Source organism: Trachinotus anak, unplaced genomic scaffold (assembly GCF_046630095.1).
Source record: "Trachinotus anak isolate AG129_WGS33_773 ecotype Australia unplaced genomic scaffold, CSIRO_AGI_Tana_v1 ptg000014l, whole genome shotgun sequence".
NCBI lineage: Eukaryota > Metazoa > Chordata > Actinopteri > Carangiformes > Carangidae > Trachinotus > Trachinotus anak.
The window spans coordinates 2,981,511-3,003,793 of NW_027273865.1; the positions used below are offsets into that span (position 1 = coordinate 2,981,511).

The window sequence follows — 22,283 nt, forward strand, 5'->3', positions numbered from 1 at the left end:
TGTGTCCTCCTCAGTGACATTAGACCTGTCTCTCTCTGGGCTGATGTTGGTGTTCCTGAAGGTAACTGTGCACATCTGTGTGATCTGTGTCTTTTGATTAAATTAGACTTCACATCAGCTTCTACGCTGCAGCTTGTCATAATGAGACCATAGGTTTGTAATTTTTGTTTAAACCACATATCAACAGACCAAATTTTCTGAATACATGAGAAACATTTCATTCCTGATCTCCTGAACATCTCAGTCACCTGTTCTGAAACATAAACGACACCATTCAGATAACATGAGGATTTCAGCTCATTAGCTCTGAGACGGTCGAGTGAAGGGTCCCAGTTAAATATGTTTTCCCTGAGTCTCTGCTCAGACGTCTTCAGGTCTGATCCTGAGCTGAAGAGTCTGAAGTCTGGAGGTCAACTCCAGTCTGAACTCAAGTTTATTTATAGACTCCTAAAAAAGGCAGAATACCTCTGTGACATACAGAGTTACAACCTGTATGTTCATGGACACCAGTCAGACTGGACTGAGCTACAACACTGATCAGGATGTGACAGCGACACTGAAACTGTACTAGTGTGAAAGTGTACTATTTATTTGTGTTGTGTCACTTCCACAACACAGTTCAGTCTGCAGATCTTACTACATCATCCACATATAATAATATGACCAGAATCTGATCTTTGACTTAAACCAGAAGCTTTAATTTGAAGCTGGGTCATTAGTATAAATGAAAAACAACATTAGAAACAACAGATTGTTGTGAAAACCATCCAGCTGTTTGTGTCTCTGGTATCATCTTTACTTTATACATTTTACAGACAGATGATTGACATTAATAAGAATGAAACCCAGAGTTTAACTGTTGTATTTTTGTTTTTAAATAAAAACAAATGCACAAGTTTATCAGAGTGACAGAAAAAAAACACTATGAAATGTCTTTGTAGTCTGAGCACACAAACACAACTCAGCTAACCTGCAGACAACATGGAGGCAACAACCTGCACAAATCACTGCTTTGTCTTCTTCTAACACGTCCCTGTGCTGCTCTGAAAGATCAAATTCTTTTTTTAAATCTTAAACTTGTGTAGAAACATAATCTTTTGTCCAGCCTCACTGAAACATTCACATCTGATTTATGTTTTTTTAAAAAAACGAGTATTGGCCGTTTAAATGCTCATTACAGAGGTCGACTGGAGGCAAAGCTCTCACACATGTGATCAGAGTGAAAATGTCCCACACTCTGATCGCACATTAAACGCCCCTCAGTCCTGTCCTTTCTTTCTCTTCTTTTTGCTCTTCTTCTGTGATTCCCCCTCCTCCTCTGTTGTTTTCCTCTTTGGCTTCTCCTCCGCCTCCCCCACCTGCTCCATGGTGTCCCACACCTCGTCTTCCTCCTCCTTCACCTCTTGGCTCGCCCCCTCCCCCTCTGTGGCCCCCCCTCCGTCCTCCAGGTCCCGGCTGGCCAGCAGGAGGCAGTTGAGTCTGGACTTGAGGTACACTTTGTGCAGCAGCTTGCGGTCCTCCAGGCTGTGGATGCGGAGGAAGCGGTCCAGGCCGCAGGACGCCACCACCGGCTGGGAGGGGTGACACTGCAGCCACCGCACGCCCCCCGCCAGCCCCTTCAGACAGCCGCGGACCAGACCCTTCCTCAGATCCAGCATGGCGATTTGGCCGTGGGTGTTTCCCACCACCACCGTGTTGCCGCCGGCGGGCAGGGACAGAGTGGTGAGCGGGTACTCGCTGTACGCTGCCTCCAGGACGGGACGGCGCTGAGGGGAGGACGGGTCGAACACGTGGACCTGACCGATGACACAGACACACAACACATTGCTGTTTGGACAGTAGAGGAATACGATCATGTTCCTGCACCAGTGCCACCGAGGCTGGAACACGACAGCAGTGATGTCATGTAGGAGCTGGTTGAGGTGGAATTCATTCAGTCGTTTTCTGAATGTTTGGTTGTTTCATCTTTAAATAAAGTTTCATTTTTAATAAGTGATAAAAACTGTAACTAAAGTCTGTAAAATACTGTACAATGGAAAAACTCAAGTACAAGTTAAATTCAGTTTTAATACCTAGTTACTTTCCAGCACAGCAGATACAAGCACTGCAGTACCTTACAACCATCTGTTTTGATAATTAAATTACAGCTGTATAATTAGTGCTAATTAGTGCTTGAATTACATGGTGATGGTTTTCAGCAGCACCATCATGTTTCACAGCTAAACAAGACTTTCATTAAAGGAGGAGGAGACTTTTTATCACACCTCCCTCCCTACCAGCAGAGCTCCACACAGTCTAAAGGTAGATGTCCATGTGTTTGTGATTATAAAGCAGGTCTAGGTTCTATATTAATACTGTGAAAGTATCAAAGCCTCAGTCCACAGAGAAATGCACACAGCCTGTATTCAGACACTGAGCCTTAAAACCAGCTGTCAGGACTTCTGGAACTTTGTAATGTCACAACAGGCCAATCAGAGCCCTCAGCCATGCTCCAAGCCCCGCCCACCTGGACCCACCACCCAACCTTGCAGGATTTGGTTTCTCTGAGTGTTTACCTGAAATCTGCTCTATCTTTATTGGATCACTCAGAAAACAGTCAGCCAATCAGGAGCGACTCAGAGCCCTGATACCTTTAATGTGTCGTTAGCATGTGGACTGAGACTACTGGAGATATTAGTCACAAATGTAGCTGAAGAGACAGACCTCCTGAGTGAAAGTTGGATAACTGAGGCTTCACATGTGTTGTTTACATGTGCTGTAACAGGCATGAAAAGCCCGGTCAGTCAGTTTCTACAGAGACAGCAGGTAACTGCGTTCTCTGTTTCGATGTTTACGTAATGTCCCTTTCATGTTGGGGTATTGGACATGTACCTATCTGTAGAGAAGATGTTCAACTTCACAAGGCAATGAATCAAAACTTTAAAACATGAATGCAGTTTGGCCTACATGACCCAGAGAGCTCTCCGTTTAAAACCTCGTTTTTCCCACTTTAAGCAGCGCAGTGAAGACTCACCTGGTGATAGCCTGTACAGGTGACCACTTTGTCGGAGTCCGGAATGAAGGCCATGTCTTTGACCCAGTGCGGCCGCCGTAGGTCCAGCCAGTCATCCCGCAGGTTCTTTGCAGTGAACACAGGCTTGTCGGGTCTCTCCAGGTCCCAGATCTTCAGCCCGTTCTCCTTACCGCCGGTCGCGACTTTGTGCTGGTGTGCCGGACTCTGCCGCATCCTGCAAACGTTCTTCCCCGCGTCCAGCTCGGTGACGGGCTCGCTGCTGTCCTCCTTCCAGACCCGCAGCGTCCCGGACTCCCCGCAGGTGAGCAGCACGGAGCCGCTGAGCGCGGCCAGCCCGGTGAAGCAGCCCTCCGCCGGGTCTCCACAGCGCCGGGACTCGATGAATGCCCCCTTCTCGATGCTGAAGGTCTTCACGGTTCCGTCCACCGAGCCCACCAGCAGCTCGCTTTCCCCCGGGTCCCCCCAGCACAGTGCGCGGACCTCCTGGTCGCGGCTCAGGTGGCTGGTGTTGCAGAAGTTAAACGCCTGTTTCCGGGACATACTGACCCCCTTCAGGATGCCGGTCTCCGAGCCCAGCCACACGGAGCACAGCCGGCTCTGTTCCCCCATCACTCCGGATTGAAATGTACCGAGAACTGTATTAAACCTGGACTTAAGCGGCCCTGGTTCCTGGTCCTGACACACGTGTGGCTCTTCTGTGGACTGTGTCGCGCATAAAAGACGTCACTATGTTTTTCTTTTAACTTTATTGATAAACTGATTCTGGCTCCTACAGAGCTCAGCAAATAAAAAACAGAGAATGAAACTAAAACGAATTTAAAGACCATAAAAATAATTATTAATAATTTATTAAGTGCATGAATTAATTTGACATTTCTGTCTCATTCACTTCTCGGTTGTTTATAATTAGTATGTGTAAGTAATGAGTTAATAGCACCGCAGTAATCAGATACGTTTTTGCTAAGAGTAACAGTTAGCCACTGTGATTCAAAGAGATTCCCTCTGTGACTAATAGTGATAATAATAATAATAATAATAATAATAATAATAATAATAATAATAATATGTGGACAATTAAACACAATAACTTCACAAAAAGCGATTAAACGGCCTCCTGCTGCACAGTCCACTGCTGCACTAGAATCACTATTAGCCCACAGGTACACACAAAAACTGAGACACTTTAATTAATGTCACTATCAGGAAAGACCTTGCCTTTGTAATGAAATTTAAATAAATGAGTACATAAGGAGCAGAATCCTGGTAGAATCCTTCTAAACTCATTGATGTAAAGTTTATTGTTTAAAGAAAAAACAAAACAGAAATGACACTGAGACAAAAAGACAAATAAAATCAATAAATACAAGAGATAAAATAAATCCAGACTGAAGTGCTTTCAAAAAATGTGGTTATCATAAATAAGTTGCACTTATAGTCATTTGTTTTGATGGAACTTTAGTTTATAAAATATGTAAAAACCATCGAGGAAAAGAGAAACTATTGGTAATCTTATGATTAAATGAAACAAATTCTTACAATAAAATCAATCTTGGGGTTTTTATATTCAAAATATGTTGTAACATCTTTAACAAAACACGTGTTATTGGTTTATAATGTTGGAAACTTGCCAGAAATTGGCCATAAAGTTACAACTGAACAAACAGTTCAAGCAACATTAGCAAAATAAGAAAAAAACATTCGTGGTGTAAACTCAATGTTTTGTAGGATTCTTAAGTGTAATTCTCTTTCCTTATTGAGTATATAGAACTTGTTATGACAATGACCAAGTTTTATTCCAGTTAATATCTTTAACTTCAGTTTATTAAAAGGGCACGTCACCTGAGGAGTCTCTGCGTTCCACACACACACACACACACACAGAGAGAGAGAGAGAGAGAGAGAGAGAGAGAGAGAGAGAGAGAAAATAAAAATGTGTTTTAAAATCTCCACAGCACACACCTGTGTGCGCCGTGAGTCAAATCAAATTTAAAAAACACCCGTGAATTACCTGTGAATCTTAAAATGCACGTTTTTTCATGGAGTTATGCAGACTGAAAAACCGCGGACTAAAGTTCTTTGTAAAATGAATTCCCAGTTAAATTCTTGTAAACCTCCGTGTTACAAAATAAAGTTTATTTTTAAAAAAAACAGTGACGTTATTACGCAGCGACCGCATGCGCAGATGACGCAGTTACTCCATTTTGGGTCCCAGGCTGCAGTAGTTAGCTGTAGCTGTTAGCTTTGGAAACGCGTCGTTACTTGGTTCGGGTTTATTTTTCCCGCTTTGGTATTAAAGTTGAGTAAAGAGAGAGTTGCCTCGTGTTCAGGTCTGAATCTGAATCTTTCTTCGTCTGACACATGGACGGAGAAGAGGACGACTTCATGTCCGGGAGCCGCTCCGGTAAAAACCGCCGACTGCTTTGTTTCCTATTTAAATAACAAACCCACGTTAACTAACGGTGGCTGTTTACTTATTATCAGAGCGACCTAGGTTAAGTTTAACTTTATAAAAATAAGTTACAGAAGGTAATTTACCCTCTTCTCTGCATTTGGGATCAGCAGCGGTGTTGGCTTACAACAACCAGGAAATGTTTCGTTTTAGTTTCATGAACATCAGACTGGTAACGTTATAGCTCCCCGACATATTTATTTTTAAAGATCTTTAATAAATTATGGTGTTTGTATTTCATAACTTCACTCCGACTTCGATCAATCTCCTCCTCTTCGCTAGCTTCGTGGTGATTTGAACTATTCGCTCTATTTCAGTGTTGGTTGGTTATAATAATAGATATCACATACAAATCATCTGATATTAAATTTTTGATATTGATCAACTTTTATGCCGAATCAGTAAAAATATCCTAAAGATTATATCTTCTCATATTTTCACACTAGCTTATATTTTTTACCATGTGCTTTTGATCCATAAACCTTAAGATGTCCAATTTTTGCGTGGAGTTCTGTCGGGCAGACTGTAGAAGATCCTTAATCATTACTGTTTTGAGGTGCAAGTACTGACTAGTACTGTAAGTAGGGTGCCCAAACTTTTTCACACGCTACAAGTAATCTATTTCAAATATTTAACATTCGAAGACAGGCTCATGTTTTTATGTCTGTTTGAGGCAGGGATTTGATTTACTTCTATTTACTTCAATTATCAACAGAAGATGTTAGTTGTTCGGGGGTCTCTAAACTGTAAAATCACAGACCTCTGATGTGAATGTTTGGTTGTGTGCTGCATGCCAAATTAAAAAGCAGACCTGAAGATTATATCTCCTGTACTATTTTTTACCGTGTACCTTTTACCTTTTATCTGAACTTATGGTGACAGTATGTGAATTTAAAGCTGAATGTAGTGGAAGAGTGCCAAAAAAGCACATCTCAAAAATTATATCTCAGTATAAGTTGTAAGTTGTATAAGTTTTAACTATATATAATTTTGTCCTGTTAATTACCCATGAACCTTAAAATGCACCTTTTGTGCATGGAGTTTGGTGTGCAGACTATAGAGGATCCTGAAATCTTTCTGTTTTTAATGTGGATTGGTACCTGAAAAGTAAGATGCAGGTGACCACCTTGTCATCTGTATGAAAGGTAGACCCAGGTAAGCTGTTGTAGACTGAGCCAGATTCAGGTCTGTGCGGTTTTCCTCTGTGGGCCTGAAGCAATAGATATGAAAACACAAGCATGACATAAACAAGGGTTGTCCTGGTTCAGCAGAACCATTCAAACCTCATTGGAATTAAAAAAAAAAAAAAAAAACTCAGATGAAGATTGAACTGATCTAAGTGTCCAACTGCAGTCCTTTGCAGAAACCATTTAAAAAAAACTTTACTCCTCTTGCAGCTCTTCCAGCAGTGAACCACGTTTTCCCATCCCCTGTGTCTCTGCAGGTGTTCGTGTCTGCAACAAATCTTTTGTAGTAACGTTAAAATACTGACGTTTTGTGTAGTTCTGATCTGTTGTGTTTTCTGCAGATGATGGAGGTGGTACTCCGGTTCTGGATGAGCACCCGGCATCAGACGGTGAGGATGTGAGGAGCGACAGACACCAATCTGAGGTCAGACTGAGGCTTCACTGCTCAGAGATTTATTCTTGTTTATTGCACCTCTGATAAAAGACAAAAACTGTGGTCCAACACCTGATCAAATGTGAAGAATCCACCAACACCACTCTCCTGACAATTAACTTCAAAACAAGTTTGATTCATTGTTTTTCTTCTGAAACATGAGTACACAACTCCCCATGGAGGAGTTGAGATTTATAAAATACAGAATTATTGAGAAAGTGTGTTCCTGTACAGAAACTCTGATCCATGCATATGAACATTTCAGAGACACAGGTGGTGAAGTCGTGAATAACCATCATGTTCACAATGTGATGAACATTGAGACCAGCTGTGTTATACTCAGATCTGAACCTTTTACATCTGTGACTCATTATTAAACTTTTAAATTAAACTATTGAGCACCTGTCGAACGTGGTTCATCTCCACGTTCTCAGACGCTCAGAGCTCAGAGGAAAGGGTGGGGCCGTATGATGGTCATACCGGTCCCGGCTGGTGCTGCTGAAGTTCTGAGGATGATTCCACATCCCTGATTCCTTTTCATCTCAGCCACATTACTGATGAAATAATCAGCACATTGCCTGAACGCTGTGGTTTCCTACAGTTTTCTTAATGTGGCCGCTGGTGTCTCCGTCTCACTGACCCACCTCTGTCTCAACAGGATGAAGGCAGCAACGATGAGGATGCCCCCCACGCCATGGAGACCAGCGGGGCAGCCAGCGGCTCCGACAACGAGGACCACCAAGGGGTCAACAGCGACTCAGAAGGCGAGGCCCCCAGGGGCCACGATGATGGTGACAAGAGTGACTCTGAGGCAGAGGCTACTCGTCGCGCCGACAGTGACGACGACTCTCCGGTCAAACGCAGGATGAGCAGATCAGACAACGAGGAGTCGTCGCCGGTCAAACACGGAGCTTCAGATAACGAGGAGGGGGAGGGGTCGTCTCCCGTCAGACGCAGGGGGAGCAGCTCGGACATGGAGGAGGGAGAGGACCACCACAAAGCGGCCGCAGACAGCGACTCGGAGAACGAGGACGCCAAACCTGTGGCGTCCAACCGGTCCAACGGCGACAGTGACTCTGACACAGAGACGCCTGCCAGACACAAGGCGGCACAGATAGACTCTGAGGAGGAGGAGGGGAAGCAGCAGCAGGAGGCAGAAGGTGGGGGAGGAGGGAAGTGGAAAGCTGTGATGCAGTCTGACAGTGAGGAGGAGGAGGGAGGAAGGAGGAAAGCTGCAGCAGGAAGTGATGGAGAGCAGCAGGAAGAGGAGAGGGAGCAGAGAGACGACAGCGATGACGAGAAGCCAGGTACTGACCTCAGATCAGCTCACGCACAAACATCAGTCCTCCACACTGATGTCCACAAAACGAAATGATGTGGATTGATTGATTATGTTTTGATTTTAGTGAATTAAGAGGAGGAGGCGCCTGAGGATCTGAAAATAAAAGTTCAGATAAAGACTTTGACTTTTCAGCTCCACCAGTCAGTGTTCGTTTTAACAGTGAGTGAAAATGACTCCAACCTGAAGCTTTCCATCGATGCAGCTTTAAGAACAACCTTAAGAACTGACTTTTGTCTGTTGTAGCAGCAGGTTTAATCTGCTCCTCAGTGTTGCGGCTCAGTCAGTCAGCTCTGTACAGCCCACATGACTCTGTAGCTGCTGCACCTTTCATTTTTATTTTAAGAGAAAATAATTTCCTCAGATTCGTTATTGTTGTGGCTGTGTTCTGAAGCAACTTGAAATATTCCTTCAGCACTTCATTTATGTGTCTGTGTGTGTGTGTGTGTGTGTGTGTGTGCGCGCGCGTGTGTGTTTTTGCAGTGAAGAGGAAGAAAGCCATCCTGTCAGACAGTGAGGATGACGATGAGGAGAAGGAGGATAAACCAGGTAAGCGACTGTGTGCTTGATGATCTTAGAGTGACAGTTAGTACAGTAAACAGCTGCTGTGTCATCAGTGACTGTGGTGTTTAGACTCAAAGCAGCAGCTGTGATTCAGGGGTGGAGTTACCCTTTAAAACCCTCAGGGAGGCAGAGGCGCCGATTCTGTGGTTGCTCTGGAGCTCAGACACCCACAGGGAGATCATACTGTGATGAGGCCGAACTGGAAGAGTTGGAACAGTTTCCAGTGGAGATCAGTACAGGAGTAGACCAGTGATGGGTGTGTGTCGAGACTAACTGTGTATTTAATAACATTTCACTATGTAAAAATAAAGATAGAAAAACGAAACAGATAATCCACTTCCAGGGTTTAAAGATCCATCTTTTGCTCGTTTTATCTGTTATCGTGTTGATCTCCATCAGAAGATTTGTGGTTTTAAGAACCAAAACCATCTCAGTGTAGTTTTACATCTCCTCTCTCAGGCTTCTCTCTGGAGCTCTGGTAACAACAGGTCAGTCAGTCAATCAGAAGAGAGGCTCTGAGCCTCTACCTATGATCTAAACCTGTGTGTATTTTTATATATATATATATATATATATATATATATATATATATATATATAATATATTTATATTTAACTTTCCACCAGTCAGTGGCTTCATACAGTGATGTAGTTTCTAATCAGATTACATTTTACACACCCTTCAAACCAGAGTGAGTCTGAGTTGTGGTATAGTTTGAATGAACAGGAAGAAGAATCACAGACAGCAGCTGATTACTGTCACAGTAACCACTCAGTTATGAACCGATCATCTGTATCAGTGTTGATTGAATGGCCATCATGGTCTGTTGCATTACATTGTTGCTTGTGTAAAACTGCTTTGAATTAACTGTGTGTGTATTGTACGTGTGTGTGTGTGTGTAGCTGTATGACTCAGTTCTTTGTTCTTGTTTTTGTGCTGACATCTTGTTTGTTTCTGGACTGAGTGGGCTCCTAGTTTGTTGATGTGTTGCTGTAGTTTCAGTCTTTACTGGATCTGGCTGCTTCTTGAAATAGACCTGAATAAAATAACACAATTCAACACAACTTTACCAAGTTTATAATGTTCAGACTTTGACTCTGTGTGAAGTTGTTCATTCAGTCACATGTTTAAGCTTTGAGGTCGCAGTGATGGTGTTATACTGGACTACATTATGAGAGGTGTTTCTAATATTCTAAGCCTTCATTGGTGTAAATACAGAGGATAAAAACTGACACCTCAGTGTAATGAAGTCCAGACAACACCACCTTTAACTGTGACCTCAGGAGGAAACATGTGACTGAATTTACATGTAAATCTGTCACATTGTCAACAAAAAGTGAAAATTATGAGCAGTGTGAAGATGTGATGCTATGGCAGAGGTGTTTGATTGGACTGCATTAGACTGTACAGGTGAATCTAATAAAGTGTTTCTTCATGGGACAAAAACATTTGGACCTTGTGGCCAAAAGGCTCAGGGACGTTCTCTCTTTAGTCTGAAACTTGAGAGCTGCACTGTGGGTTGAACCTAAAGGAACTGGTAACTCTTACTCTGGACATGTAGTCAGCTCTAGAGAGACCATTGTTCCCAGTTTGGTGTGGAAGAATGAGACTGGTCGTCACAGAGCTGTGATCTCAGGCCTATCCAGGACCTCCAGGATGAGCTGGACTGTCTGACAGACTCATCACCACCGACATTAATGCTCTAATGTGTGTGAATGGGAGTGAGTCTGCAGAGACGAGGGTGGAGGCAGATTACACTGCTGTGCAATGATCAGCTGTCCACATACTTTTGCCCTTAATGTGACAAACACTACTGGTCTCAGTATGGATGGTACCAAAGACCAGGTTCATGTGTGTTCTTTGTGATCCTCAGCAGTGAAGAAGAGTCGGGCGGTGTCGGACGATGAGAACTCAGACAGCGATGCGGCGTCAGGCGGTCCTGATAAGAGCCTGCAAGCCAAGCTGAGGGAGCTCGGCTCAGACAGTGGGAGCGACGACGAGAGGTCGAAGGCCACGGCAGGGAAGAAGGATGAGAAGGCGCTGTTCGGCAGCGACAGTGACTCTGGAGACGACGATGAGGAGGAGTGAGTTCTGGTTTAACCGTAACCTCACTGAGCTGCTGACGGGTCGCTGTGAACTCACACCGGGCTCAGACCCTCAGACTCTGCTTCAGCATCTAGTGGAGACACCAAGAATATTTCCATCTGATGGAGGAATCTTTCCTTCAGTGGAAACATCTCAGAGCTGGAACAGGCTGAGACAGAATATGACAGAACACAATACTGTCAACCTTACAGATAACCTGAGTTTTAAAGGCGAAACCTGCCTGTTTTAACCAGTTATCCCATTTTAACCTGAACCCAGGACCACACATGGGCTCCGGGCCCAGTGTGGGGGAGATCTGTTGGAGGTTCGGTGTCAGTAAACTTCTCCTCCATTTCAATTTAATATCAGAATTCTTTTTCATCTGAGATGAACCCATCAGTTAATCCAGTATCTGATGGACAGAAAATAATCAAAAACTATTTTGATCATTGATCAATTGTCTAACCAGTTTTTAAACAAAAAGTTCATCTAGAAAACACATGAATGAATAAAGAACCTAGAAGCCCTTAGAGAATAAAATCTTTCATTCAGGTCACAAGTACAACTCAATTTCATGTCAGTTAAATGATCTGTCAGAAAGTCAATGTATAGTTAGTTAGTTTTTATTTAGTTTAGTTTAGTAACAGTTTAAAAAAACGACCAAAGCTTGGTTTTTCCAGTCTGTTAAACATGTTCATGCTCTGTATATTTAGTATTATATTTTTCATTTTTAGTCATATTTAGTTCTTGATGGACATTTTCTTTTTTAAAATCATTTTCTGACATCCTCAGATGTTTTGGATCGCTGATTAGTTGGGAAAATAAAATGCAGATAAGTCATTGCAGAAAATAATCATTAGTTGTTTCCCCAAAAACTAAAACTTTTTTAGTCTCTGAAGGAGAAACTGGAGCATACCCAACACACAGAAACTGTAGGTTCACACATTAAAAACGATGTCAAAACAACCTAAATATAACATTTAAGTCAACAGTTTGAGCAGCACATTTGTAAAAAAGTGTATTTATTAGTACATGAAGTGAACATTTGAACCCCACATCTGAACTGAGAGCTGCTGGTGTGACCTTTGACCCCTCTGTTTCTTGCAGGAAGATGATCGCAGACATCTTTGGAGAGTCTGGAGACGAGGAGGAGGAGGAGTTCACGGTGAGGGTCCAACACCTCTCACCGTCCCCCCTCTCCAACAAACTTCTACCACATTTTGGCCTTTCTCCCTACTTTGCTCCCTCATCCTCTCTTCCTCCACTCTGTCCTTCCTTCCTTTTCTTTATGAAAAGAAAGTAGTACTAGAGTTCTGCTATAGTTGTATAGTAAAATTGCCATAAATCTGTTGCATTAAAGAGCTTCAGTGGGATTCAGGAGGAGAAGTTTACATCTGATGATAAACACCTCGATGCCTCAGTATTTGCTGCTACTGTAGACAAAAAAATCATGGTCCACTGCTGCTCATGCTGCTCATGCTGCTCATCAGGTAGCTACTCAAAAACACCATGAGGTCCATGTGAAAAACTGGAGGCAGATTACTGATTTAAATCACCGGGGGAAAGAGATGTGTCAGAGTTAACGGAGCCTGAGTGAATATTTTACCCTGCTCAGTGTCGAGACATAAAGGCAGTTGATGGAAACACATTTTATTTTTCAGAGATGTCAGTGTAATGATCGAACAGAGCTGATGTCTCTCATTAAACTGTGTCTGCTCCTGCTGCAGGGTTTCAACCAGGAGGACCTGGAAGGGGACAAGAAGGAGGCGAAGGAGAAGCAGCAGCTAGAGGAGGAGTCCGACTCTGATGAGGGAGTGGACCGCAGCGGTCAAGAGTAAGAAACACGACTGAGGAGAATATTTAATAGGGAATAATATTCCTCTGAATGTTGGGGTTTACATTTCTACACTGCATGTTGTTGGTGACCTACAGTGTTTTTTCTCTTTACACAGTCAATGGCAGCTGCTCAGTTATTTATTTCTACAACCAATTTAACTTATGTTTATTACCAAATAAATCACTGATGTAATATATTAATACTCAATGAGGCCATATATTCAATAGAATCCATACAAATAGAGTATTACAAGTGATAGTACTGTGCTATACTGTTACATTATTGCATAGTTATTTTGATGTGGAAATATGCGAGTGGTACTGCACAATTTATACAGGGTTGGGCCAAATCTAGTAACATTCATTTTTATTGTTATATTAAATAAACTGATCTGAATTAACAAGTAACTTCAGCTGTCAGGTCAGTGTAGTGGAGTAGAGGTATACAGTAGTATACTTTGGAAATACTCATAGCAAAGTAGAAGTACCTCAAAATTATACATAAGTACTTGAGTAAATGTACTTATTTACTTCCTGCCACTGGCTAACAGCTACACAGTTGTACAGTTATGGTAATGATGACCATGAGCTGCCTGAGCTAATGCTAACTTTAGCTTCACAGAGTGAAGGGACAGAGTGTCGTCATTATCAGCAGTGACTCATCACTGGCTGGTGTCAGTCCTGGAGCTCAACACTGTTAATGATGGAGGTTATCATGAAGTCACAGCTCCTGTGAGTTCAGGGTTGTTCTCTGTGAAACAGCAGCACATAAAAGCTATAAACAGTCAGAGTTAATAATGGCAGAGCCAGTCCAGCTGTCAGACAGTGATGGAGCTGTGTGTTTAACTCAGTTTACTGTCTGCAGATCCAGAACCACAGACAAACTCTGTCATGTTCAGGGCTTCACATCTTTGCATTAAAAAACAAAAATATTTAGAAAAAGCTAAATAAGTAAAAAATATAGTCATGAGATAGTGAGAGTAGAAATTAATGCAAAGAGAAAACAGTTTTATCTCAGCACAACAAACTGCAAAGATTACAGGAACTTTTTCTTTAATTTCTTTGTTTCTACTCTAAAAGTTGTAATTACAGAACGGGGTGTAATCTTAGTGTGTGTGTGTGTGTCAGCACCAGCTTCATGTCTGACTTCGACATCATGCTCGCTCGGAGGAAAGCCATGAACAGCAGGAAGAGAAGACATCGTGACGGAGGGACGTTCATCAGCGACGCCGACGACATCGTCAACGCCATGATCACCAAGATGAACGAGGCCGCAGAGGTCTGCCTGTCAAAATAAAAGCCTCATCACTGAGAGTGTTTTCAGTGCCTGACTGTTTGTGTGTTGTTTCCACAGGAGGATCGAACTCTGAACAGTCAGAAGAAACCAGCGCTGAAGAAACTCACTCTGCTGCCGCAGGTCGTCATGCACCTGAAGAAGTAGGAGCTCGTCATGTTAAATATCTCGCTCCTCATCACACCTCCATCAGTCAGGTCTCTAACCTCTGCTGGAGCTCTGGTTGAAGGTCTTATGGTGGTGTTTGTCCCCCAGACAGGACTTGAAGGAGACGTTCATTGACAGCGGAGTGATGTCGGCCATTAAGGAGTGGATCAGTCCTCTTCCAGATAAATCGCTGCCTGCTCTCAGAATCAGAGAGGAGCTGCTCAGGATCCTTCAGGAGGTGAGTGCAGATGGTCACAGGTTTTTAAAGACCAGATCCTGTTCAGTGTTTTGACCCTGTCTCCTCCTGCAGCTGCCCAGTGTGAGTCAGGAGACTCTGAAGCACAGTGGGATCGGCCGGGCCGTCATGTTTCTCTACAAACATCCCAAAGAGTCTCGATCCAACAAAGACCTTGCTCTCAAGCTCATCAGTAAGGACCTCCCCTCAGAACACTCCTATTGTAAATGTACTGTAACTGTCCAGTGTCCCAGGTGAAGCCAGACCACAGGCACCAACTCTGTCTAAAACAAGTTTCATAAAGGTCCAATAGAACTCAACATGAAGAGCTTCTGTTTGCTGATTAAGTCGTGTATGTGTGTGTGTGTGTTCTGCAGCTGCATTTGATGACATTTCTCCCTGCAGTTGTGTGTCCTCTCTGAGCAAAAAGACAAAATTGCCTGGCAGCGTACAGGGTCACTACAGGACTGAAAGTCTTACGTAGCACTGAGTTCCTTCAAGAAAAAAAAGTCGGAGGCGATATTGTCTTGAATATTGTTTCTTGCCTCTTGTAGGGACTAACATTGTTTATATTGTCTGTTTTGTATGTATGTTGTGAGCTGTGGTTACACATATAAACTAAAGGTGAGGGTGGTGCACGCACAAGGCTTTTAATCATTTTTTGATTATTATTGTTATTGGTTACTGCCGCCACTGCAGTTAGGAAGCTCAACGACTCCTTTTCTTCAGGTCTGGTTCTGTACAGCTGAGAGAACAATCAATCATGGAAATGTCAGTAGATACATGTGCTCAGAAGTAATAGATGATTGAATAGGTTTCTTGATAAATTAATAAATAAGAATCAGCAGAGACAAACTGTGACCTGAACCTTCAGTGATGAGTGTGGATGTGTCTTGTGTCCAGATGAGTGGTCACGGCCGATCTTTGGTCTGACGTCCAACTACAAGGGAATGACAAGAGAGGAGCGGCAGCAGAGAGACCTGGACCAGCAGATGCCTCAGAGACGACGACTGAGGTACTAAACCCTCATTTCATCTTGACAACATTTTACAGCCCTCATCATCTGACTGTATGAATGAAGGAAGGAAGAACTCATTCAGCTAATTTGGAAAATGCTGACAGGAAAGTTAAATCAGAAGCAGAGAAATACCAACAGGACAGTTTTAAAATGGTTTCACTTGTTTCCAGAAATAATTCAGTCAACTCCTGAAATCCTCCTGTAGGTGACATGTAGGTGGGGTCGAGGATAAACGTATAATAATAATGATAATAATATTATTCATATAGCAGTTTTATAGTGTTGCAAAGTGATTCACAGAGACAAAAAGTAAGAAGTACTAGATCACAGTAGAATAAAAATAAATAAGATTAAAAATAAAACAGTAAGTAGAGTCCATCACTGAGACGCAGGTCAACATGTTGATGTTCTGACTCATGACTTTCTTTAACTCAGCCTCACTGTGCTTTAATTGTACAAATTCCCAAATAAATTTTCAAGTATTGAAATGACAAAAAACAGCTGAGTCACAGTGAACCTGGGGGTTTGGGGGGTTTTGTGGCCCTGGGTACTTTCCTTTTGATTTTGACTCTTGATCTAATTCATGATTTCAGAGCCTTTGTCTTGTATCTGGTTCTGTAAACTTGTGTATGTGAAGAGGATGAAAAGTGTGGCAGGGTCAGTTTATGTCAGGTGACAAATGTCTGCAGCTACAGATGAAAACCATCCAAACATTGTTTTAGTCAGCGGGGACCATGACTGGTCTTCCTCAGGTCTGGGTAGGTTTCAGGTCTTACCTCCCAGCTCCTCCAGGTATTTTCATCCTTCATAATCTGTCTCTTATTCTTCTTCTACTTTTATTGTCTCGTGTTCATTCTCTCTCCTCTTTATCATCATCATCAGCATGTTCTTCCTCTCAGCCTTTCCTGTCCTCTTATGTTGTTTATGCTCTTTTCTCACTTTTCTTCTTTTACTCCACTTCATCCTCCCATTCCACCCCCCTCCCCCACCCCCAGTCAGCCTCAGAAGGTAGAGAGGGCGGAGGAACCTGACGTCTTCTCTCCACCAATCAGGTTCAGTTATACATTGCATGGTTGCACTGCACAGCCTCTGGACTGAGAGTTTAATCTAAACACAGAGAAGGACTGAACCTCCTTATATGGGCCTTGGGGGCAGGAAGCTGACCACATACTTAGTCTTTAATGTCAGTAAACATTAAATAGTATTTTACTGTGTGAATCAAAGTGTGCACACGGTGTAGCAGCCTGAGCTCAGCGTCCTTCAGCTCAGTCAATCTGATGATTCCTGAACCATCAGGAGAAATGCAGGTAAGGGTCCCGGTTTCCTGAACTAGTTCCTGGGTCACAGGTCACAGACTTTAGCACTGACTCGCTGACTAACTGCTGTGAGGTGGAGAATGCTAATAATAGCATGGAGACTCTGCTGGTGGTGATTCTGCTCAGTGGGACCCCAGTGCAGTTTCCTGTTGGAGTGTTTGTGCTGCACGTCAGCAGACCGGACGTCCTGCTGCAGCGTTTCAGATGTGTGAACGCTGCTTGTTCCTGTGTTCAGAGGTCCACCTGTCAACCCACGTGTCTGTCTCTCTTCCCTTCTTTTAGTTCAGGGGGTCAGACGCCTCGCAGAGACCTGGAGAAACAGCTGACTGGAGAGGAGAAGTGAGTTCGCTTTAACAGTCAGACTGAAGGCAGCACACCACTGGTGGTCGATCAATTTCTTTTCCCTCTTTAAGAATACAGACACTGACTCTGATTCTCCTCCTCCTCCTCTTCCTCTTCCCTGCAGAGCTCTGCGACCTGGTGACCCCGGGTTCTGTGCCAGGGCTCGGGTCCCAATGCCCTCCAACAAAGACTATGTTGTACGACCCAAGTGGAACGTAGAGATGGAGTCCAGCAGGGTGAGTAGATGGAGGTGGGAGTGGGGGGGGGGTTTGTTTTCAAAGAGTCTGAAGGCAAAATCTGATGTTCAGTCACCTGTAGGAGGTGAAAGTTATTTAAAAAAGACAAAAAAGTATGAGTTTAATGGACGTAAGCCTTTTTATACCTGTCAACACTCAGACCAAACAGGCATCAATTTTATTATGAAGGGGCGTCATCAATGATCCCGAAGGTCAGAGAAGTGGACTTGTGACCAATAGGTACCTGCTCTGAGGGTCAGCAGGTGTGAAGGTGCAGATTTTCTCTGGTATTCTGAGGAATTGATTTTTATAAAGTCTATAAAAAAACAATAATTATTTATAAAACAATAATACTTAAATAACAATAAGTGAAGAATCCTGTAAAATAATATGGCACACAGAAAACCTTTTTGCCTTTATTTCAGTTGAATTATCCAGTTTACCAATTAATCAATAATTCAACAAAGAAAAGTAACAAAAATTGTGAATAGTTAATAGAGTGAAACATCAGAGTTTGTGAATAGTTCAAGCAGAAGCACCTGAGTGAACTTCTCTCTGCTCAATATCATTAGAGAATAAACCTGACAACAGAAAATTACAGTTTTCAAGAATAATTTTGTGTAATATTCAGTCAGAGCTGGTATTGAACTAAAATGTTGGTTTACACAGGTGTGTAATATTAAACATGTTAAATTAAAATAAAATCTGAATAAAGTTTTGTTTGAACTGTTTATTAAATAAATTTACTGAAAGAAACAGGCTTTTAAATACACAGTTAATGAGTCACTCGTGGTTAGCAGTGGTGAATCAGTCACTTCCTGTCAGTGGAGTTGTGAGGTCAGGAGCTGAGCTGTGATTGGTCCTCTGTAGAGCGGCTATAAGAAAGGCCTCAGCCTGCTGGAGAAGCACAAGCGTCGATTTGCTGAGGAGAGGAAAATGCGTCGGCCACAGGGAGCTGTCAAGATCAGCATAGAGGGGAACAGAATGCCCCTGTAGCTGCTGCTGCTGCTGCTGACCTGTGGAGGGCAGTAAGTCCTTCTGCATGGTGTGCAGTGACGGTGCAGCTGTGTGTGGTGAGAAAAGATGCTCTGCTCTGGCTCCAGATAAAACACAGAGTGGCACATCGGGCTGTGGGGAAGCAGCCATCTTAGTCAGTCCACTGACTCACCTGTGAGCACACAGCACCACACTGATATGGCCCCTGTGTGGAGTCATGAATGTGTGATGAATCTGGTGAAGGCTTCTTGTTAATGAGTGTTACTGTGCATGACGCCTTACACCTTTTTACCTGTAGTGTTGAGCATCCATGTGACGTGAGGTTCCTCTGATCATCAGCCTGGTTGGTGTTGAAATGACATCAGCTTTTTGGCGAGCTGGAGCTGAAAACGATGAGTTGATTAATCAGTGACTGCAGTGGAAGGTTTCAGCTTCTCCGGCATGAGGAACCGCTGCTTTTTCTTTTCTTACATTTAATAAAAAACAGTTCAAAACCCAAAGAGTCAATTTACTGTCCAACAAGACAAACACCTTAACTCAAGTCAAAGTTGTGTGATCAAAATCCGACTTCAGTAAAAGTACTGAAGTATTATCAGCAAATTGTACTTAAAGTATTAAAGTAAAAGTACTTCATGCTCCAGAGACTGACTTTATCAGCATCATTATACTGCAACTGGATCCTCCTTCTCCACCTCCTCCCTTCCTTTAACTTTATGTACAGTTAGTTCAGCAAAGTGGTTCCCAACCTCTGGGTCAGGCCCTTCCACCAGATGCATCTGAGGGGTCATCAGATGATTCAAGTTCTGATTCATGCACCTGTTTTTAGTTTACTTTTTCTGTGTGAGTTCTGGAAATGCTGATTATACTGAATTTACCATGTGAGTCCAGGTGGTTATTGGCCTTTATTTGTTGATCCAGGTATTGTCTTCAGCTGTTGTTTGAGACTGTGTCATTACTTGAGTACCATCTTTTATCTAAGAATTCATGGTATAGTTGAGTAAAAATGTATATTATTGGAAACAGAAACATTTCTCCCAGTTCCCCATGATGACAGGTAATTTAACAGTGAAGGCTCTGAGCTGCCTGTCATCTCTGAAGATTTAACTCCCACTGCATGTCTCTGGAGAAGTGAAGTGGGCTCAACAGTGATGAAACACCGGATAAAAATGTACTGCTTTTGTTAAAACTGCTTTGTTGTGTTAAAGGATTTCACGTCATATTTTATATAACACGTTTGTGGCTGGATGTGGAGCGTTTAACCTGCAGGCGTCAGTGCAGTCAGATATAAGGCAGAGATGTTTAAAGAAATGATTTAATCTTATTTGTTTTAATTTTCTATTTGTGTCCACTTCCTCCCTCAGGGTCCGATGAAGAAGGGTTTGTCCCGCGTCGATAAACAGATGCGTAGATTTGCTGACATCCGGCGCCTGACGAAGACGGGTCATGCTGTTAAAATCAGTGTTGAAGGCAACCGGATGCCGCTCTGATTTTAATCTCCATAGGATTTATTCACTTTTTTCTTTTTAATGTTTTGTTCCTGAACAATCCCACGTTCACCCCCCCCTTCCCTCCCTCCTCAGGTCCAGCTCTGCCTTACTGAAGGGCTGAGGGCAAAGTGTGAACATCTGCTGAAATCACAGACTCACCTGTGCCTGGTCAAAAAATATGAAATATGATCCTTGGAAGGAAAGATAACTGCTATTGATGTTAGCAGTCAGCTATACTAGTTTTATCTCATAACATTAGCTTATGTTAGCAGTTGGATACATTAGCTGTATCTGATGTTAACTAAGGTTAGCAGTATGTTAGCTTTACCTCTAATCCAACTAAGTTAGCTGATGTTAACTGGTTGGCTTGGTCGGCTTACTCGAGTTAAAGCTAATGTAACTAATGTTCATAACGTTAGTTTATCATGCAGTTACATCAGCTGTCTGTTTAACACCAAGGTCTGTAACATGAGATTATCTAAGCAGTTAGTGGTGTAACCTTCCTGCAAACCATTACCCTCCGTCTTATCAGCTGATTTCTGTCTATAATTGATTCCTTAAAATCTTTTCTTAAAACAAGTGACAGAAATCTGCCAGTGCCCGAGATCTCATCCTCTTTACATACAAATCCAGGTTTCTAGAAATGACACAAGTCTTGAAACACAATGAATGAGGCATGTTTCTGTGCTAGAGAAATTAGACACATTACATTAAAATTAAATTACAAACCTCACTGTACAGGCAGATTTTTCACTTGTTTTAAGAAAATAAAACTTAAAAAACAAAAACAAACGACAGACAGAAAAATGTCTGATGTTGGGGGGGCAAAATCAGTCTTTTAACTTGAAAAGCTCTTCACTGCAGGAGCTGCTTGTAGCTGACGTGAAGTTTTATCACAGCCGCAGTTGTTCATAAAGGACAAAGCTACAGTCACTGAATAGTGTGTGAGTTATTAAGCAGGTGACGTGACTTCAGTCCGACCATCAGTGAGCAGGCACAGGTGAGAGAAAACTGCCACAGTGGAAATGAAATGAACAAAGACAGATAAAGGGAGGTCATACTGGAGTTAACGTAATGCAGCTGATCCAAGGATCATTTTTAGTGAGGTTTTGAGTTTTTCGTCCAGATTTAAGAACAAAGTCCTCCCCCTCCCCCTCTTTGACTCTGAATGTGAAGGTGTTGTTGCTAATAGGCCTGCCAGACCTACTCCTCAGTCCATTTTGTCCCCTTCCTGCTCCCGTAGAAACTGTACAGGTGTGAACTGTCTGCAGGACTGAGTTCACACAGGTAACACCATGGCTCCGTTTGATCCGGATCAGTCTCCACCTTTAAACACACACCAGGACTGTGTAGTGAAGATGTGAGATCTGATCCAGAGTCAGTTTGTTGACTGTGTGACTCAGCCCGTCCTTCTGCACTGTTCTGGATCAGATAATACTTTTCTTAATAAAGACTCGACAGACACTCTCCTCTGCTCTCTGAACTCTTCTCTGATCACTGCAGCCAGTTACAGGAAGTTCACTCACTCGTGGTTTGTTGGCTCAGGTCTCAGACAAACACATGAAGTAGTGTGTAGACTGAACAGCACCACATAATCCTGTGGACTCGTCAGACGCCACCTATACATGAACAGTCACATATTCACTTTCTAACCCGGGATCCTCATCCTCTCATTTCTTAATTCATAAACTAAAATGTTGTTTTCCATTCGTCTTCTTATTGACACCTGTCAACTCTCCAGGAAAGCAGCAGCTTTATCTAATTTGCCTCAAGGACAGAGCCCCACCACCATCGTGTCAACATCAGTATAATTAAATGATTATATTTTGGTTAATGGTACATAAAGAGTTTAAATGTTGCCATGGAAACAGTGAATTAGACTGTGAGCTACAACTTGATCTCAGTTTTTGTTTATGCTGAATGGTCTGTGGTCAGCTCCTGTCTGCAGTGTACCACGATGTACAGACAACCATCACTGTGATACTGAGGAGAACTTAAAACATGAGGATTTTGATGAAGTTCTGCTTTTTTCTATGTGGACTGATAGAGGTTTATTTGTGATGGACATCAGAGGTGACGATATTCTCAGAACAAAATCTAAACCTGTATCACACCTGTTCAGAGTTATGACGGAGGTCTGCATTCAGATTCTCACTCATTTGAAGGAATCCTCATCACAAATATTTTTTGTTAAAAAATAGATAATGTAGTCTAATCTAATATATAATCAGTAATCAGATTTAAAGGAGTCCAGTTTTAATTGTATTTAATTGAATAATCAAACTTTAAACCAGCCTAAAATGCAG

The 22,283-nt window shown here is 42.6% G+C and overlaps 2 protein-coding genes across 6 annotated transcripts; one reads left to right on the forward strand and one right to left on the reverse strand.

The window, feature by feature from the left end:
• Nucleotides 1-676: 676 nt before the first annotated feature.
• On the reverse strand, nucleotides 677-3,722 carry wdr74 (WD repeat domain 74). The gene is made up of 2 exons (XM_071496217.1): nucleotides 3,014-3,722; nucleotides 677-1,796 (listed from the first exon to the last, which is right to left on the reverse strand). The coding sequence occupies exons 1-2, from the start codon at nucleotides 3,620-3,622 to the stop codon at nucleotides 1,260-1,262; spliced, it is 1,146 nt and encodes a 381-aa protein (XP_071352318.1). The 5' UTR covers nucleotides 3,623-3,722; the 3' UTR covers nucleotides 677-1,259.
• Nucleotides 3,723-5,186: 1,464 nt separating this feature from the next.
• LOC139631727 (protein IWS1 homolog) lies at nucleotides 5,187-21,444 on the forward strand. 5 transcript variants are annotated; one of them, XM_071496213.1, is made up of 17 exons: nucleotides 5,187-5,414; nucleotides 6,991-7,073; nucleotides 7,741-8,389; nucleotides 8,905-8,970; nucleotides 10,859-11,069; nucleotides 12,178-12,235; nucleotides 12,798-12,904; nucleotides 14,035-14,185; nucleotides 14,261-14,343; nucleotides 14,456-14,585; nucleotides 14,658-14,775; nucleotides 15,486-15,597; nucleotides 16,596-16,652; nucleotides 17,199-17,255; nucleotides 17,383-17,494; nucleotides 18,365-18,522; nucleotides 19,852-21,444. In XM_071496213.1, exons 1-16 carry the CDS (start codon nucleotides 5,372-5,374, stop codon nucleotides 18,488-18,490), a joined length of 2,163 nt encoding a protein of 720 aa, XP_071352314.1. In that variant the 5' UTR covers nucleotides 5,187-5,371; the 3' UTR covers nucleotides 18,491-18,522; nucleotides 19,852-21,444. The 5 variants fall into 5 exon arrangements, with proteins under 5 accessions (XP_071352314.1, XP_071352312.1, XP_071352317.1 ...); XM_071496211.1 differs by lacking the exon at nucleotides 18,365-18,522 and having other exon boundaries at nucleotides 5,188-5,414; XM_071496216.1 differs by lacking the exon at nucleotides 16,596-16,652 and having other exon boundaries at nucleotides 5,188-5,414.
• The last annotated feature ends 839 nt before the right edge of the window (nucleotides 21,445-22,283 follow it).

What these genes read in the sequence shown, in the direction of transcription:
- wdr74 (XM_071496217.1), bottom strand. Translation starts at nt 3,622, where the DNA reads ATGGGGGAACAGAGCCGGCTGTGCTCCGTGTGGCTGGGCTCGGAGACC. An exon ending in CCTGTACAGGCTATCACCAG is followed by an intron (nt 1,797 to 3,013) that starts GTGAGTCTTCAC and finishes GTCATCGGTCAG; the next exon opens with GTCCACGTGTTCGACCCGTC.
- LOC139631727 (XM_071496213.1), top strand. Translation starts at nt 5,372, where the DNA reads ATGGACGGAGAAGAGGACGACTTCATGTCCGGGAGCCGCTCCG. An exon ending in GCGACAGACACCAATCTGAG is followed by an intron (nt 7,074 to 7,740) that starts GTCAGACTGAGG and finishes CTGTCTCAACAG; the next exon opens with GATGAAGGCAGCAACGATGA. An exon ending in CCTTGCTCTCAAGCTCATCA is followed by an intron (nt 14,776 to 15,485) that starts GTAAGGACCTCC and finishes TCTTGTGTCCAG; the next exon opens with ATGAGTGGTCACGGCCGATC.